This window comes from Stenella coeruleoalba, assembly GCF_951394435.1.
Source record: "Stenella coeruleoalba genome assembly, chromosome: 19".
NCBI lineage: Eukaryota > Metazoa > Chordata > Mammalia > Artiodactyla > Delphinidae > Stenella > Stenella coeruleoalba.
The window spans coordinates 8,306,381-8,324,051 of NC_137165.1; the positions used below are offsets into that span (position 1 = coordinate 8,306,381).

At 48.5% G+C, this 17,671-nt stretch overlaps 1 protein-coding gene across 3 annotated transcripts in view; it reads left to right on the forward strand.

The window, feature by feature from the left end:
- Positions 1-17,671, forward strand: part of PIK3R5 (phosphoinositide-3-kinase regulatory subunit 5) — a 72,761-nt gene that overhangs the window by 45,455 nt on the left and 9,635 nt on the right. For 2 of the 3 annotated variants that reach the window (XM_079905694.1, XM_079905693.1), the window contains exons 3-6: positions 1,302-1,402; positions 3,805-3,873; positions 4,670-4,808; positions 16,430-16,499. In XM_079905694.1, coding sequence (XP_079761820.1) covers positions 1,302-1,402; positions 3,805-3,873; positions 4,670-4,808; positions 16,430-16,499 — 379 coding nt within the window. The remainder of the gene's footprint in view (positions 1-1,301; positions 1,403-3,804; positions 3,874-4,669; positions 4,809-16,429; positions 16,500-17,671) is intronic. The other variant, XM_079905692.1, reaches the window with a different exon arrangement.

The following is a 17,671-nucleotide window of genomic DNA, read 5'->3' on the forward strand; positions in this document are numbered from 1 at the left end:
GGAGGCCTCCATGTTCCATGATCCCCAGGACTGAGAAACAGGGGTATCTGCAGGCTGGGGCCGTTGTCTCCAAGGCTAGAGATTAATTTAGTAACTCCTTATGCTCAAAAAGATTTTCCGCGCCTCACTTGCCTCCCTAACTACCCCACGAGGTAGATACCCATGCTCCTTGAACATAACTGGTTCCTTCCTACCTCAGGACCTTTGCACTTGCTGCCTGGAATTCTTCCCTCAGAACGACGCAGAGCTGGCTCCTTCTCATTCAGGTCTCAACTCAAATGTCACCTCCCCTCAGAGGCTTTCCTTGGCCACTGGAATTAAGCGGATCTGACTTAAAACTGTCTCTCACTGGCTGTAGGAACTTGTGCAAGTCCCTTAGCCTCTCAGGACTCACCTGCCTTGCCTGTAAAATGAGAATAATAACAGCAGGAACCACCTTCCCGAGGGGGGGATGGGAGATTCGATGGAGGTGATGTGTGAAAGGCCTGGCACCTTAGAGGTACATAGTAGGTGGTCACTAAATGACAGTTTTCTTCCTTCTGGCCTCCTACCCAGGTTTTAAGGAGACTAAGCTTCTAGAATTGAGGGGCCATCAAGTCAAAGAATACATAAATATCTGACTATAGCAAATTTTACTAAAACCCGTGACCATATGAACACATTGCTTGGGGCCTGCAGCACCTCAGAAGGAGCTCGTGCACATGAGGGGGCCACTTCCACCCCCACTGTTCTCATTCCCCATCACACACACACACACACACACACACACAGACCACAGACCTCTGTGACTGCCCCTTTAATTTGGGGGGAGTTTACCCATGCTGACTGCAGGGAAGCAGAGATTGACAAAATAAGAAAGTCTGGGGAAGTTACAGAGTGACAAAGTGCTCCTCATAGCTTTCAAGATTCCCGGGCTCCACTGCCCAGCAGTTCCGGGAGGTCCCGTGGCTGTTGCAGACTCAGCCTTGTGTCCTGGGGTGGCGATCTCTGCTTCTGTGCCCCTTCCCTGCATCTCGGAGAATGTGGGAAAGCTGGTGCTCTCCAGAGGCACAGGGAGCAGAGTTGTGGCCAGTCCTTGGCTTCTGAGGGAGATCCCAGCCCCTCTCTGTGGCTCTCGAGCCTCCTGTCTATGCAGGAAGAAGAAACTTATCATTATCTTGATGGGGCATCATAGGGTCGAGTGTGTTGATCCAGAATTTCCTGAGACTCTTACTTCAGAAGGGAATGCCCCAGTGCAGCCCCAGGAATTGCCACTTCCCTCCAACCCACAACTGACCCCTGGCCTCTCCCTCCCTTTGCAGCTGGGCTGTGTCTCAACTGCTGGAGCCTGCAGGAGCTGGTCAGCAGGGATCCAGGCCACTTCCTTATCCTCCTGGAGCAGATCCTGCAGAAAACCCGCGAGGTGAGGGCTCGGCCTGGGTCTGAAGGGCAGCGCTGGGATCAGTCTCATAGAGTCGAGAAATAGGTCCCCACAGAATGGCAGTTCTGGGGTGCCTGGACCACCAGGGGGGCTTGGGGGAAGCACTGGCAGCCTGAGTTCTCTGCTTCGATGGTGTTTGTGGATTGAAGGCCTCAGGAAGGGGCGTGGTCCTTTTGCTATGAACATGTGCTGGGTGAGCCAGGGTCCCCAGTTTAAGCTGCTTTTTAAGACAGACATTGCTTGTAAGTCAAGGTGTCTACTACAAGGGAGGGAGGACGCGCTCCCGAATTCCTTTCCCCCCAAAGACGCAGATGCAAAGAGAAAACAAAGATGCAAAAGAGAAAACTGATTGGAGAGGTAAACCGAGACCTCCTCTAACAGTTCAGTAAACAGGCCTTTATGACTCAGAAGAAGAGCGTGTTGAAAGCAGATCTGGGGGACTTCCCAGGCCGTCCAGTGGTCAGGACTCTGCACTTCCACTGCCGGGGGCACGGGTTCAATCGCTGGTCAGGGAACTAAGCTCCCACATGCCGCGTGGCCAAAAGAAATTAAAAAACAACAACAAGAAAACAAACTTGATTTGGGCTGGGGTTCCAGAACAGGCACGAGTCCCTAAAGATGTTTTATCTTTATTTTTAAATACATGACTGAGTTGGAAAATGCACGTCTTTCTCAGCTGTCCCTTTACCTCTAAGAAAAAAGTCTTGGTTTATCAAGACACCCAAGGTTTCAGTTCTGGCGCCACCAGTTACCTGGTGCTTTTATACGCTGATCACAAGGAGACCAACTCAGAAGAGCTAAAGCACCTCTGAAGTGCTTACCTTATAAACCCAAATATAAAGGAACAACTACTGTATAGCAACAGGGGAGGGTTTTATAGAAGGGGCCAAGCAGCAAGTGTACGGGACACGTGGTCTATTCAGGACCATGAAGGAAAATTCTATTTGATCCTGCTGCCGTCACCAGGCACAGCAGAGGTGGTGGGGCTTTCTCTGCTTCTTCAACACCCATGAATTCCAGATGGGTTGGGAGACCGCTAGTATTTTAACCAAAGAATTCTAACTTGTGTCTATACGTGCTCGTTTGTGGTGTGGTGGGTGAGCTTTATCAAAGAGATGATTCACAAAAGAATAAATAGAACTTTTAAACAATATGGAAAATGTTGCTTCGGTTATAGTAAAAGAAATGTAAATGAAAACCATAATGACACAGCTTTTGCCTAGCAAATTCGCAAAAACATTAGAATAACCACTGCAGGGAAGGGTGTAGTGAGATGGCATTTTCATACATACACAGTATGATAAATGGCAAAATTCTTTTGGAAAGCAACTTGGCGATACATTTCGAAGATCGTAAATATGTTTACAGTCTTGTATCCACTCATTCCACTTCTTGAGCTCTATCCAAGGTAAATAATCCAAATTATAGAAAAAGGAGTGAACACAAAGATTTTCACTGCACAGGTACTTAAAATGCAAGAAAATAATCTCAAGTGTCTAAAGCTAATAAATTATGGAGCTCTACCAGAGGGAGTATTATATAGGTAATAAAAATGATGGATAGTATCCAAGGGTAGAAACAAAATTTAATATATTAAAAAATTGCGGGGAATTCCCTGGTGGTCTAGTGGTTAGGACTCAGCACTTTCACTGCTGGGGCCCGGGTTCTGTCCCTGGTTGGGGAACTAAGCTCCTGCAAGCCTGCAGAGCCGCCAAAACAAATTGCATCGTTAAAATTTATTAAATGGTTTAGGGAAAATTGATTAAACGTTTCCAAAAATATGGAGTGAAATTCCAAATTCGTATTATACAGAACTCTAGGTGGACTAAAGGTTTAAATTTAAGAAAATGAAGCTTCCAAGAAAAGAACAAAAACCATATATGAATATTTACTTGAACCTTGCATGCAAAAGTGAAAATCCATAAAGGAAAAAGCTAACACTTGTAATTTATGTACATTAAAAAAATCCGGAAAATTCCAAGACCAACAACAAACTGGAAAACATACTTACAATACAAATAATAGATAAATGTATAACTAGGAGGGGGGGAAATATGGTCTTAGAGATGATGTAGCAAAGCAGAAATCCATTTATAATATTGTACGTAAAAGACATGAAGAGTAAAAATATACAACTTTGCAGAGGAAACTACGCAGAGAAAAATGGTGTAAGGAGAAGTACACTGAAATATTAGTTGTGGCTGAGTTTGGAAGGGGGATATCGTGGGGTTTTTTTTTTACTTCTATTTTCTAAATGTTTGTCTTGTGATTACATTACTTTTCACTTAAAAAAAAAAAGAAAAAGAAAAGAAAGAAATAGAGAAGAGAGCAGTGCTTGGTGGTGCACCTGTGATGAGCCTGCCCCCCTCCTGTCCCCCTCACAGGTCCAAGAGAAGGGCACCTATGACCTCCTTGCCCCCCTGGCTCTGCTCTTCTACTCCACTGTCCTCTGTGTAAGTTCCGGCTGGGCCAGGCTGGGGGAGGTTGGGGAGGAGAGGGAGAACAGCCTCCATGGAGGGGGCAGAGCCCTCACAGCTCAGAGGATAAACACGCAGAGAGAGAAACTGTCCACCAGTGACCCTTCAGGTGGGTGTCACTCCTCTGATGGCTTCAGATGAGCCATTTGAGAGGCCTCCAGTAAGTCCACGTGGATGCCATCGCGCCTGGAGTATCTGGGCACCCACGGAGGGGATACGGTCACAGCCCTTTCACAACCCACAGGAGAGATTCTGTGAAAGACATGGGATGTCCACCTCCTTTTGTACCGCAGTGGTCAGTTTCCCCCAGTGCCGTCACCCCCTGTTCACCAGACCAGCGGCATCAAATGACTCCCACTGAGTCGGTCCACTTCAAAGAATAAACACTGGCCTCTCGTGAGGATATTTAAGTAAAGGCGGTTTAGGCGTTGAAGACCATTCCTCGAAAGGAGTGGCAGCAGTGGCACCATTTAGGATGACCTCCAAGGTGACAGCTTTTCAGAGAGGCCCTCTTGTGTATTTGGTAAATTGTTACGTTTGGTGAAAACAAGGCCCCTGTAGTAGAGACGTCCTTGGGCGCCATCTTGCCCATCTGTAACTCACTTCCTGTGGGTAACTTTCAATTCTGCCTGCCCTCGTCCTGGGACACACTGCTGCCAGGAAAAGTGTGCCCTTTGTGGAACATTCCAGAAAGGAGCAGGGTCTGCTCTGGAATATCAGTGAGCTTTCTCTGACCCGGACCTCTCTGCTTGCCGCTCCCTCTCCATCCCAGACTCCACACTTCCCACCAGACTCAGATCTCCTTCTGAAAGCAGCCAAAACCTACCACCGATTCCTGACCTGGCCCGTTCCTTACTGTAGCATCTGCCAGGAGCTGCTCACCTTCATCGATGCTGAACTGAAGGCCCCAGGTAAGTGTGGAGGTGGCACGCACGTGGGGCAGGGACCATGCGGGCAGGAGGTTTCCGGCTTTTCTGTGACCCCCCTCACTTCATATCGTGCAGCTCGTCTCTGCCCGTGGCCTGCTTCACAAGCCTGGAGTCCCTTTTCATGGTTCTAGTGCTCTGTGTCTGCATCAGCATCAGATGGCTGACGGCAGCAAACACCGGCAGTAACCCAAGGAGGGACTCTTAGGGGTAGCTGAGCAGGGGTTCAGGGCAAGGAGACCCCGCCTCCTGGCCTGTGCCTCTGCTCTGGTTAGCCAGGGGGGGTCTCTGAGGCTGCCCAGGTCAGACAGAGAAGCCCACACACAATGTTGACAAGAGGCCCTTGTTTGTTCTCTTTACCCCGGAACACGTAGCGGGATGCATGTGTGAATGGACTCAGTTCTGGCCGGGGAAGGTGGCTGGTACCAGGAATGAACAGGTAGATGGGCACCACGACCAGTGCGGGCGAGGGCCAGGTACTGTCCAAGTTTTCATATGTGGATGCTGAAAAGTAGTTCTTGAGAAGTTGCAGGTGCTATAGCAGACGTGAAAATGAGGTCTAAGAGAACTATTGTAGAGCCAGAAAAACACAATCAGGTATGATTTACTGAGAGGTGGTCCCGTAGTAGAGTAATTCATCCCATCAGTAGCTCAAAGGAATAAAGTCACACAAACATCCCAGTAGATGCCTCTGAAATGTTTGATAAAATTCAACTTCCATCCATTCCAAATAAAAATATTTAAGGTAAAAAAAAGTGAAAAAAAAATTCAACATCCATTCCTGATATTCAAAGCCCCTCTAATATGTGGAAACTATTAATATATGGAAGGGTCCTTAATAAGGTAACAACCTTAATAAGGTAACAACTAGCAGCGTTTCCATTATTAAGTCAATAATCTTCCTCTTCGTGCTTGTAGGTATTTTGCCCATGAAAAAGAAAGAAAGAAAGAAAGAATATTTCCTCTTTCAGGAAGATAAAATTTTAATTAGATAGAGATCAAACAATTGCTTTTCTGTCAAGACTAAGAGAATAACCCAAAGCACTGTCAGACTAGTAATCAGGTAGCTAAGAGCTTTCTTCTATAATAGCATCAACCAGTAAGAAAACATAATGTGGAAAAAAAAATTTACAATAGCAACTAAAAATATAAGATAAAGACGTGAATAACCTACATAGAGAAAACAAACTTTACTGAAGGATAAAAAGTTTAAGAGACATTGCTGGGTTGAATCAATATTATAATAACATCAGGTATTATGGAAATAAATGTAAGTGCAGTCAAAAATACCAATAATATTTTTTTAATTTAACAAAATAAAGTCTATTGGACAGAATAAATGCTCTACAGTAGGATTTATTAGGTACTTATGTATGCTTAAGGAAGAGTAAGAAAGGGATGGTTCTCTACTAGGTCTTTAAAAGTACTGTAAGGCTATAGTTATTAAAATAGTACACTGTTGGTATAAGAATAGAAAATTAATGGAACTAAATAAAATAGCAAGGAACAGATTAAATGTATAAAAATGTATCATATGCAACGCAGCATCCTCAAATCAGTGATGTAAACAATTGGTCATTTTATAAATGGTATCAAGGTAATTGACAGACCAAAAAAAGGAGGGGTTTAAAATTCTATCTCAAAAAAAAATTGAGTTCTATTGCAAACATAAAAATAAATTTCAGATGGATTAAATGTTTCAGTGTGGAAATCAAGACCATAAAATTAAAAAAAAAAAAAAAGACCATAAAAGTAATGGAAGAAAAATAGGTTACATGAGCCTAGCTACAAGGATGTTCATTGCTGCATTCTTTTTAATAACCAATTCCAAAAAACTTAAATATTGTACATAGTTGAATATATCGTAGCAAAGTCATTTGGTGGAATCCGCCTCACTTATTAAAAATGAGATCATAGAAATAAGGTTACTGAGATGAAAAGATGTTGAGTAACGTGTTGAGTAAAAAAGCAGGACCGGGGTTTCCCTGATGGCGCAGTGGTTGGGAGTCCGCCTGCCAGTGCAGGCGACACGGGTTCGTGCCCCCGTCGGGGAAGATCCCACATGCTGCGGAGCGGCTGAGCCCGTGAGCCATGGCCGCTGAGCCTGAGCGTCCAGAGCCTGTGCTCCGCAACGGGAGGCCCGCGTACCGCAAAAAAAAAAAAAAAAAAAAAAGGCAGCCCCCTCCCCCCGGCCCCGCCATACTAAGTATGTTGTAATCCCGTTTTGTTTTGTTTTTTTCTTTTAAATCTGCGTATGCACCTGACCCTGTTTAGTATTGGGAGTGTCTAAGTCTTATCATGTGCATTAAATACACACAGGACAGAAGTACCAAATCTTATTCCCTAATAATTCAGGGACCCTAGAAAGCGCAGGACTGAAGCTTTATATGAAAATTCCTTTGGAGAGGTTTATGACTTCCTTCCCCAACTGATCATCTGATTTGTCTGCCCAACCAATCAGCTGATCTGTCGTCTGCCAACCAATCAACTGATCTGTTTGCCTAACCAATCAGCTGATCTGTCTTCCCCCAGCCAGTCAGCTGTCCGTTGTTATAGACTCTAAGAGCTGAACAGGCATAGGCTAGGGTAGCCAAAGTCTACCCATTACATGGACCTTACCTCCTGGTAGAGACTTGGGTGGAAGCATTAAGAAATCAGGAAGGCCTTCAGGAGAAGGGGTTGGACTAGGAAAGGTACTGAGGCACGTGGTGAATAGACAAGTCAGGCAACCTAGCTTTCCAAGGCGCCCGAAATGAACAGACCAATTTAATCTCTTTCATTCCCTTGCTCCCTGCTACCCACCCCCCAAACAAACAGATCTAGATCACTTCTGGGCTTCTTGCTGGTGACCAGAATTCCTTTAACAAGAACGTAAAGCTTTTCTTCCTTTCTATAATGAGACAGAAAGGATTTAAAATGCAAATGCCTTGGCAGGACCTTCAGTCTCTACCAAAGATCTAAATGAGTTTACTTTGAAATGGGTAAAGGAGAGGTTGTCCTGGGGGAGGGCTGTCTGTCACCTGCGTGCAGGGGGACCGCTTCCCAGTTTCAAGTGGAACCAGCTGTCTCCCCTCAGCTGGATGCACGCTATGCCTTGAGATGTTTTTGTGGGCAGCTAAGCAGGAACTCAGCTCCGAGCAGCCCCCAGCGAGCAGATGTGGGGCCAAGGGGCGGATGCGGGCTGTGGGGAGGCCCGGACTCAGGGATGTGGGGTTCTAGGCTTGGGGGACATGAGCCAGGCAGAGCAGCAACTGGAGATGGAAATGGAGTGAGGGTCCTTGGACTCAGAGCAGGGAGGACTCCTGGCACCCTAGTCGTTCACTGCTGAGGGTCTTCCCCTGGACCTTGCCCCTGGGACAATGTGAGGGCTTAGGTATGCTGGGGACCGAAGCAAATGCCTGGAGGGGGACGCTCAGGCCAGGCTGTTCATGCCAGGAACGCCTCCTCTTCCAGGGAAAGCAGAACCGAAATAGGAAACCATTAGCTCTTTCTTGTGTCAGAGAGTCATTTTCAAACAGTGAAAAAAAAACCTAGCACTCGTACAAATGTATAGCGAGCCTGTGTCAAAACGCATTCAGTTCGTTACTGAGGGGACCAGCAAGGCGGGAGGGCTGGTTTAAAGGAGGATATGAGAAACTGAAATAAATTTCTCATGTAAGCCACAAAAAGATGGCAGAATTAGATACAAAATTAGTTAACATCATATGGGGGAATAAAACATCATACAGGGGAAAAAAATCCTTTGAAGTTATCCTTTATAGTGAGCAAAAATTACTCATCTCACATCCACAAGTGAACCTCTAACTTCACAGAACCTGAGCCCTTATGAATAGCAAGTAGTAAATTAAACCAAATTAGCTCCTTTTACATAACCCTCAAGTGGGCTAGTTAGGAAGTGCTTTGGTGTGAGTTTGTAAAGGCACGTGGTAATCGTTTTGCCTTGTTGCTGAGTTGCTCCATCTGCAGTAACCCCAGCTGAGAGAGGCAAGAGGAGAAAGGGAGAGGGGCGGGGATGGAGGCCCCGCGACGAGCTCTTGGGGAGAGGCTGAGTCTGAATCACTTGGTGCTTACCAGTACTTTGTACTAGCCCATCGCCGTGTCAAATCCTGGGGCTGTGGGGCCTCTGGCAAGACATTTAACATCATAGGAACCTCAGTTTCCTCATCTGTAAAAATGGGCGTATATGAATGTCTCCCTCTCAGCCGTTTGTGAGGATGAATGCTGGCCTGTATTGATTTCCCGTTGCTGGGGACAGTAGGGTTTGGGGTGGTATTCGCTTAATAGATGGAGGTCACAGGGAGAAGATGACAAGGGACCTGGGGAGCTGGGCCCTCCACCCATGGAGCCTTGGGGAGTCAGTTGCCATGGAGATGAGGGAAACAGTTTATCCCACTTTGATGTGGCTGGGTGGCAGAGGAAGCGGGCAGGTTATCAAGCCTGAGGGCCTCCCCCTTCTTCCTGACTCCACCCCAAGTAGGGTCGCCTACTGCCTCCATCTGGGGGTGGCAGGAAACCTCACGTCAGTGCTTCCGGGTCCTGCCCACCACACCCCTCTTGGGTTCAGCCCGTATGTTTGTTGAGTATTTACTCTATGCCCACACAGCTGTGCAGACCATAATACTTGTCTGCAGAGGGGTCTGTCATCCTGAGGGGAGACAGTGAGCATCGTATGTGTGAGTCTCTCTGCAGTTTTCAAAGCACCCAAACCTCCATGATTGTATCTCACCCAGACCACAGCCCTGTGGAGTAAGAGGGAAAAGCAACATTCCTCCCATCTTGTGCGTGAGACAACCGAGACCCAGGAAAGTTTGATGGTTCTTGCTTTAGCTATAAAGTCAAATGTGAGAGAAGGAACACGGGCTTTCGGATAACAAAGACCTGTGCTTTGTCACTTACTAGCTGATGACCTTGGACAGGTTACATAAGCTCTCTGAGCCTCCTTGGCCAAAGTAGGACTGCGTTCATAGTAGCTCTATTTACAGTAGCCAAGACACGGAAGCAACCCAAGTGTCCATCAACAGATGAATGGCTAAGGAAGATGTGATACACACACACACACACACACACACACACACACACACACACACACACACACACACACACACTGGAATATTACTCAGCTATAAAAAAGAATGAAATAATGCCATTTGCAGCAACATGAGTGCACCTAGAGATTGTCATACTAAGTGAAGTCAGACAAACACCAATATCACATGATATCACTTAATGTGGAATCTAAAAAAATGATACAAATGAACTTATTTACAAAACAGAAACGGACCCACAGACATAGAAAACAAACTTATGGTTACCAAAGGGGAGGGGGGTGGGGAGGGATAAATTAGGAGTTTGGAGTTAGCAGATACAAACTACTATCTATAAAATAAACAACAAGGATCTACTGTGTAGCACGTGGAACTATATTCAGTATCTTATAATAACCTATAATGGAAAAGAATCCAAATCACTTTGCTGTACACCTGAAACTAACACCACATTGTAAACCAACTACATTTCAAGTTAAAAAAATAGGGCTGCAATTGTTGATGATGGTGACGTTGATGCTGAGGAGGAGGGTGTGATGAGGATGATGTCGATGCTGAGGAGGAGGATATGATGAGGAGGATGAGGATGAGGATGTGATGAGGATGATGATGTAGATGAGGATGATGATGTTGATGAAGATGAGGATGATGTTGATGAAGATGAGGATGATGGTGTTGATGACAATGATGTTGATGAGGATGATGAAGATGCTGAGGATGAGGATGACGGTGTTGATGACAATGAGGATGTTGATGAAGATGAGGATGATGGTGTTGATGACAATGATGTTGATGAGGATGATGAAGATGCTGAGGATGAGGATGACGGTGTTGATGACAATGAGGATGTTGATGAGGATGAGGATGCTGATGCTGATGATAATGATGATGGGGATGTTGATGAGGATGATGAGGATGAGGATGAAGATGAGGATGATGATGCTGCTGATGATGATGATGAGGTTGATGCTGCTGCTGCTGCTGGTGTTGATGATGATGATGTTGATGAGGATGTTGATGAAGATGAGGAGGATGATGCTGATGATAATGATGATGAGGATGAGGTTGATGCTGCTGCTGCTGCTGGTGTTGATGATGAGGATGCTGCTGCTGCTGCTGCTGATGTTGATGAAGATGAGGAGGATAATGCTGATGATAATGATGATGAGGATGTTGATGATAAGGATGTTGATGGCAGTGATGGCGTTGGTTGCCTTCACTGAGGGCTGACAGTGCATTCAGCACTGCTAAGGGTCAGTGTCATCTATCCTCAGAACATCCCCCTGGGGAGTTACTATTATTCGCATCTTTCAGGCGATGAAACTGAAGGCCAGACAGTTTAGCTGACCCATAGTCACATAGCTGACAAGAGTTCTACCACTTGAACTCATGTCCATTTGATTCCAGAAATCATATTCTTTGACTCCAAACACCACATTCTCATGTTCACATGAAGCTGTGTTTCTACCAAGAGGCATAGGCAGGGGACTGTGTGTGATGAAAGGCCCTGGGCAGTCCCAGCTGGTGAGCACTCTCCCCCCTTGGGCAACTTCTCCTGCCCTTTGTCCTTTCACTGAGCAGGTGCCCACCCTTTGACCTCCTTTCAAAGCAGGAATAAGACTGGATTAGTCAGTTTTGTCTCTTAGCTGGTGGCAGGTGAATTCTGAATGTTCTTCAGGGGCAATATGTTTCTCTGGGACATGACTGATCAAGGAATTTGCATGTTATACTTTTTATCTGTGATTATGGAATGAAAGGTTTACACCCCTTGAAAGAACATCAAACGTCATTGGCTGTAGGTGGGCCTCTGTGCCGTCGTTACAGAACGAACACTCTGACACCAGATGCATGGGGTTCCCCCACCCACCAAACGGTTCTCCAGCTCTCCAGGCCCCAGCTGGGTATCCAGCAATTCAGTTCAGTTCCGACCCAAACTACCTGGAGTCTGGCAGACCGTACAGGCTGAGGGCTCAGTGCCACAGACCACCCCCATTTCAGATACCAAGTCTCTTACTTCTGACTGTCCAGCTATAAATCGGGGATTCCCATGACCTCCTCCTCAGGTTCTTTAATTTGCTAGAATGGCTCACAGAGCTCAGGAAAACACTTTACTTCCACTGACTGATTTGTTGTAAAGGATATGATAAAAGATACAGATGGATAGCCAGATGAAGAAGTACATAGGGCGAGGTCCGGAAGGGTCACGAGTGTAGGGGCGTCTGTCCCTGTGGTGTTGGGGTGCATGACCCTCATGGCACATGGATGCACTCACCTACCCAGAAGCCCTCCCAACCCCATAGCTTGAGGTTTTTATGGAGGTTCTATTATGGAGGCATGATCAATTAACTCTTGGCCATTGGTGGTTGACTCAGCCTCCAGCTCCTCCTGGAGGGAGGAGGGGAAGGCAATCACGTGGTTGGCTCCTTCAGGCACCCAGCCCCCATCTAGAAGCTACCTCGGGGCCCACCAAGTGCTACCTCATTGGCATAAACTCAGGTCTGGTTTAAGGGGACTCGTGGTGAATAACAAAAGACACTCCTCTCACTCGTCATCACTCACTTTCCTCAGGAAAACAAGCTTTAGGAGCTCTGTCTGAGGAACTGGGATGAAGACCACATATATTTTTCTTATCGTATCGCAATATCACGGGGAGGTTTGAGGAAAAGCGTGGAGGGCACCTCTTCCAGAAATCACAGGCTGTGGTTGGTTAGGACTTAGCCAGCTGCCTATAACAGCCCACAATAACAGTAGCTTAAACTCATGAGGGTTTGTTTTTCTCTTACATTAAAAAAAATCTGGAAGAAGGCAGTCCAGGGTTGACACAGTGGTCCCACGAACATTCTGGACCGGCCTCCTCCCATCTTTCTGCTCCACCATCCTTAGCAGGAAACATCGTCCTCAAGTCACTTCATGGTCTAAGATGGCTGCTGGAGCTCTGGCCGTCATGCCCCCATTCCAGTTAACAGGAAGGAAGAAGTGAGGGGGGGTTGCAAAGAGGGGTCTTCCAGAGGCACCACCCAACTCCTTCTGCAAGGGAGGTTGAGAAACGTGAGTTATCAGCTGGGCACATTGCCCCGTGTCCGGTTGGTGAAGAAGGGGGTGGGTGTTGGGTAGATGCCCAGAAGTCTACCACGTGTGACTTCCTAGTAAGAGGGGCTGGAAGACCTGGACTGGTCCTGCTGGGTGACTATCAGCAGGGTGCTGAGAGGGCTGGGGTGGCAGGCCTCACCTCCCCCACCCCCAGGCCTGGAGACTGTGCCAGGCTGAGGCCTCGTCCATCCCACGGGCTGTTCCGGGGGGTCACTGCAGCATATGTTTTTATTTTTTTTTACATTGGCCTATTTATGCCAAGAACCAAATCCCCCCCTGCGTGCGTGTAGTTCTGCCCAGTGGTTTCCTTCCCCTGTGTTTTCCTCTCACCTTCCTGACCTGGCTCAGGCCACACCCCTTCCCACCCTCCACATCCTCCCCGCCCTGGATTTATTCACACCTGAGGCCGTGCCTCACCTTCCTGCCCAGGGCCTGCTGAGGCCTCACGGCCTGAGTCCCCGATTCCCACAGACTCTCTAGAACCCAGGCCCGTCTCAGAGATGAAGGTCAGGATACTGCTGCCTAGGGGACCCCAGAAGGGAGGAAAGCATAAGAGGAAGCCAGCTGTTGGGCGGGTTTATGTCAGGGTCCGATGTGGGTCGGGACAGGAACACAGCATCGTCTCCTGCTGGGACTGACATGCAGCTAAGGCGGGGCCTCTCCTGTCTCGTGCCAGCCGTGAGGACTCTGTGGAATCGTGGCGCTCGCCTTCTCAGGGGAAGACAGCCAGCAAACCCGGACAACGTTCTTGTTGCCCGCCGCACGGATGCCCCGGCACCGTGTCATGCCCTCAGCGTGGACGTTCTGTGAGAGTGTCGTTAATGGGGTACCACTTCCTGCTCCGTGGCACCAGGGTGATTGTCACGCATCCTCTGTCTTCCTAGTCAGCTGTCCTGTGCAGGATGGCCATTTCTAGTCACCACTTTAAAAAAGGGAAAGCGGGGGAGGGATAAATTAGGAGTTTGGGATTAACAGATGCACACTACTATGTATAAAATGGATAAACAACAAGGACCTACTATAGCACAGGGAACCATAGTCAATATCTTGTAATAACCTATAATGGAAAAGAATCTGAAAAAGAATATATATATATACACATATATAACTGAATCACTTTGCTGTACACAACACGAAGTTATGTACAACTGAAACTAACACAACATTGTAAATCAACTATACTTCCATCAAAAATAAAATAAATAAAACAATCTTAAAAATTAAAAAGAGGGGAAGCTCAGGAGGGTAAAGGAAGCTCGGTTACGAAGGGGCTCACGTGCCTGGGCAAGGCGTTTGACCTTCACCGTGGCTGCCCACCATCGGCTCCCAACTGCCAGGGCCCATCCCTCGCCCGTATGAGGGGACCCTTTCCATTTCCTACGTATTAGGACCTGACACGGAACTGCCTAGGTGGGTTTTTTGTTCAGCCCTTGGGCCAGCCTTGGTCTAAGAAAGCCAGTCCCAGAAAAGTGTTCCCGTCTACCGAGATGCCCAGGGCAGGAGGAGTGAAGGTCAAAGGGGGAGAGGCGCCCAGTGCCCTGAGGCTCCCCAATAAGTGGAGGTCCGTTATCAAGAGAAGCCAAGGGGGCTTTCCTGGTGGCGCAGTGGTTGAGAGTCCGCCTGCCGATGCAGGGGACGCGGGTTCGTGCCCCGGTCCGGGAGGATCCCACGTGCCGCGGAGCGGCTGGGCCCGTGAGCCATGGCCGCTGAGCCTGCGCATCCGGAGCCTGTGCTCCGCGACGGGAGAGGCCGCAACAGTGAGAGGCCCACGTACCGCAAAAAAAAAAAAAAAAAAAAAAAAAAAAAAAAAAATCCAAGGAGCGGGGAATTTGATGGGTGTCTCTGGGAGAGGGGTAGAGAGTTTCAGCTAATGCTGCTGGAATCCGGGCTGTTCAGCACCGGCCAACCAGCTCTGGAAAGAACGCCCTCTGGGTCCCCCACTAATACAACAAAGTCAAGCAAACAGCAGCTCCCAGCGCTAATGATGCCGTAATCCCCAGATGACACCATTAAAGCATCCTAAGATACGCAGGTGGAGAGATAGAGGATGTTAGAGGATGTTCCTCGTCATGGAGACTAAAGGGAAGAGCAGGTTTCAAGGAGAAAGTGGTCAACAGCACCCCCGGGAGTGTGGCCCCGGCCTGCTCTGCGTTTACAAGGGTCAGAAATGGGGGCGGGGCGTTTACAGGGTCAGAAATGGGGGCGGGGCCGGCAGCGGGTCAGCAGGGCGTGCGTTACCCGTTAAAACCATTAGCTGGTAAAAGAAAAGTGTGACGGGTCAAGAGAAGACTTTGCTCTCTGTGTGTTTTGGGGGGCAGGGAGACCTGGGGTGCGGGGGACACTCCTGCAGCACTTTGTTGGGCGTTGAAGGGGCCACGAGGGGACTTTTCTCTCTCGTGTCTGTGAGCGGCCACCAGATGGCGTCCTGAGTCCTCATAGTAATCCCTGTTTCAGGGACTTTCCTGTCAAAATAGACGTAACATTAACATCTAAACATGTGACAATTACATGGAAGACACACCAAGTGAAAGGCCCCCAAAGCAAAGCAATTAGGCCCTAAGTTGGAATACTGTAAATTGGAAATGTTCGGCCATTTACTAAACAAAAGACACGGCCCTTCTGTTCACAGCCGTCTCTAACCCCGGTCTTGGCTTTCACTCCTCCGAGGGGCAGCCTTTCTGCTCCCAGGTCACACCCCGGTCCACACCCGGCAGGGCCCCTGGGACGATGTCCAGGCTCTAACAAGGAGGCTGCCTGCCCCCCTGAATCCCAGCCTCATCAGTGAGGAGCGCAAGCCATTGTGTAACAGCCTCAGCATAGTTGACGCAGAACTGAATACGTACTTCTCCAGCTACAGAATTGAGTCAAGTTGCAGGGAAAAAGGGAAAGCTCTGGCTAGTTTCTTCTCAGCACGTTTGAATCAGAGGTGACAGAGAGGTGGATGAGGCCAGAGAGGAAGGCGGGGAGGGGGTCTTTGGTGCAGAGGCTCAGCCCTAGAGAGGGACAGCGCCAGGCAGGACCACGGGCCCCTGAGGGCCCCCCAAGAGCATGTGGGAAGCGGGGCCGGGAGGCCGAGGGGGAGGCTGGGGGTTGGCCGGAGCTGAGGCTGAGCTGAGGGGTGCCTGGCACACCCACTGCAGGAGGTCACCCGGGACAGGGTCTGCGGGGACGGAACCAGGACCAGCTGGATAGCAGGAGACCCGGCCGCTTCAGGGGCCTCGGTCTCCTCCCAGGGTGCCCTGCCCCGTAGTCTCTGAAGAGTGAAGCTTTGCAGGGCGGGTGGGGCCTGGGAATCAGATAGTTAAAGACCCTGGTGGCAATGGGCCTGATCTGCCCCTTGTCCTGACCCTCATCCGGGAACTCCCAGCCAGATTCTCCAGAGCCAGGCTCCTGCGAGGTGCAGGGCCATGGCTGCTGAAGGAACAGGTAAGTCCGTGAGCTGTTCTTTTGTGTTTGTTCTTTTGGCCACAGGAATCTCCTACCAGCGACTGGTGAGGGCCGAGCAGGGCCTGTCCACTAGGAGTCATCGCAGCTCCACTGTGTGAGTGCTCTTGGGGAGGGAGGAGTTTGGGGGGTGGGGTCATGTTTTGTGCACAGCCTCTTTTTTCAGGGCTAAGGGTCTTTCATCAGATTCCTAATTGGGTCTGAGACTTTAAAAAAAAAAAAAAATGGAAAAGGTTAAAACCACCTGCCTTGGGCTTCCCTGGTGGCGCAGTGGTTGAGAGTCCGCCTGCCGATGCAGGGGACACGGGTTCGCGCCCCGGTCCGGGAAGATCCCACATGCCGCGGAGCGGCTGGGCCCGTGAGCCATGGCCGCTGAGCCTGCGCGTCCGGAGCCTGTGCTCCGCAACAGGAGAGGCCACAACAGTGAGAGGCCCACGTAACGCAAAAAAAAAAAAAAAAAAACCACCTGCCTTGATTGTGCCAGGTGCTGAGCGAACATACATTACCTTACTTTACCCCCAATTTTCAGATGAGGAAACTGAAGGTCAGAGAGGCCAAGTAACTTCCCCAAGGACACTCAGATAGTGTCTGAGTCAGGATTTGAGCCTTAGACTTCCTCAAAAGCCAAGGCTCTTTCCATAATGTCTTTCTGCCTGTTAGTAAAACAGCGTTTTTCCAAACTTTTTTGACTGGGACCTACAATAAAAAATGCATTTTATATGGAAGCCTGGTGTGTACACACACACACACACACAGAGCTGAGACAAGTTTTAGGAAATGAAAGTCACCTTCTCCCAAGGATGAGCTCTGATCTCTTCTAGTCCATTTCACTTAAAAGGCTGTTCTGGTTGTGAATCCCTGAAGTGATTTAGTTACCCACTCTTGGGTCCCCGCCTTTTGGAAAAGCATTAGAGAGGAAGCCTCCATTCCAAGGACCCTCCGGCAAGCCTCCCAGCACGTGGGTGCCTGAAGACCCCAGCCTCCACCAGCTCAGAAGTTCTAGTCACCCCACCCCCCCATCCTCAGTCTGAGGGTTTCACAGCACATTCACTGAGCAAACGTTGGTTGAGTTCCTTCTCGGTAAAAACAAACAGAAAAGCTAGTGGTAGATTTTGAGAGAGACAGAAAGGGCATAAAAAATGTCTTGTAAATGTTGGCTTAGTAAGGAAGCAGGACCCTGCCAGAGGGCTGAGGCAGGTGAACGGTGGATTCTCGCCAACGCCCTTCTAGGTACTTCCTGAGCCCCGGGCACTGTTTCAGGCATCACTC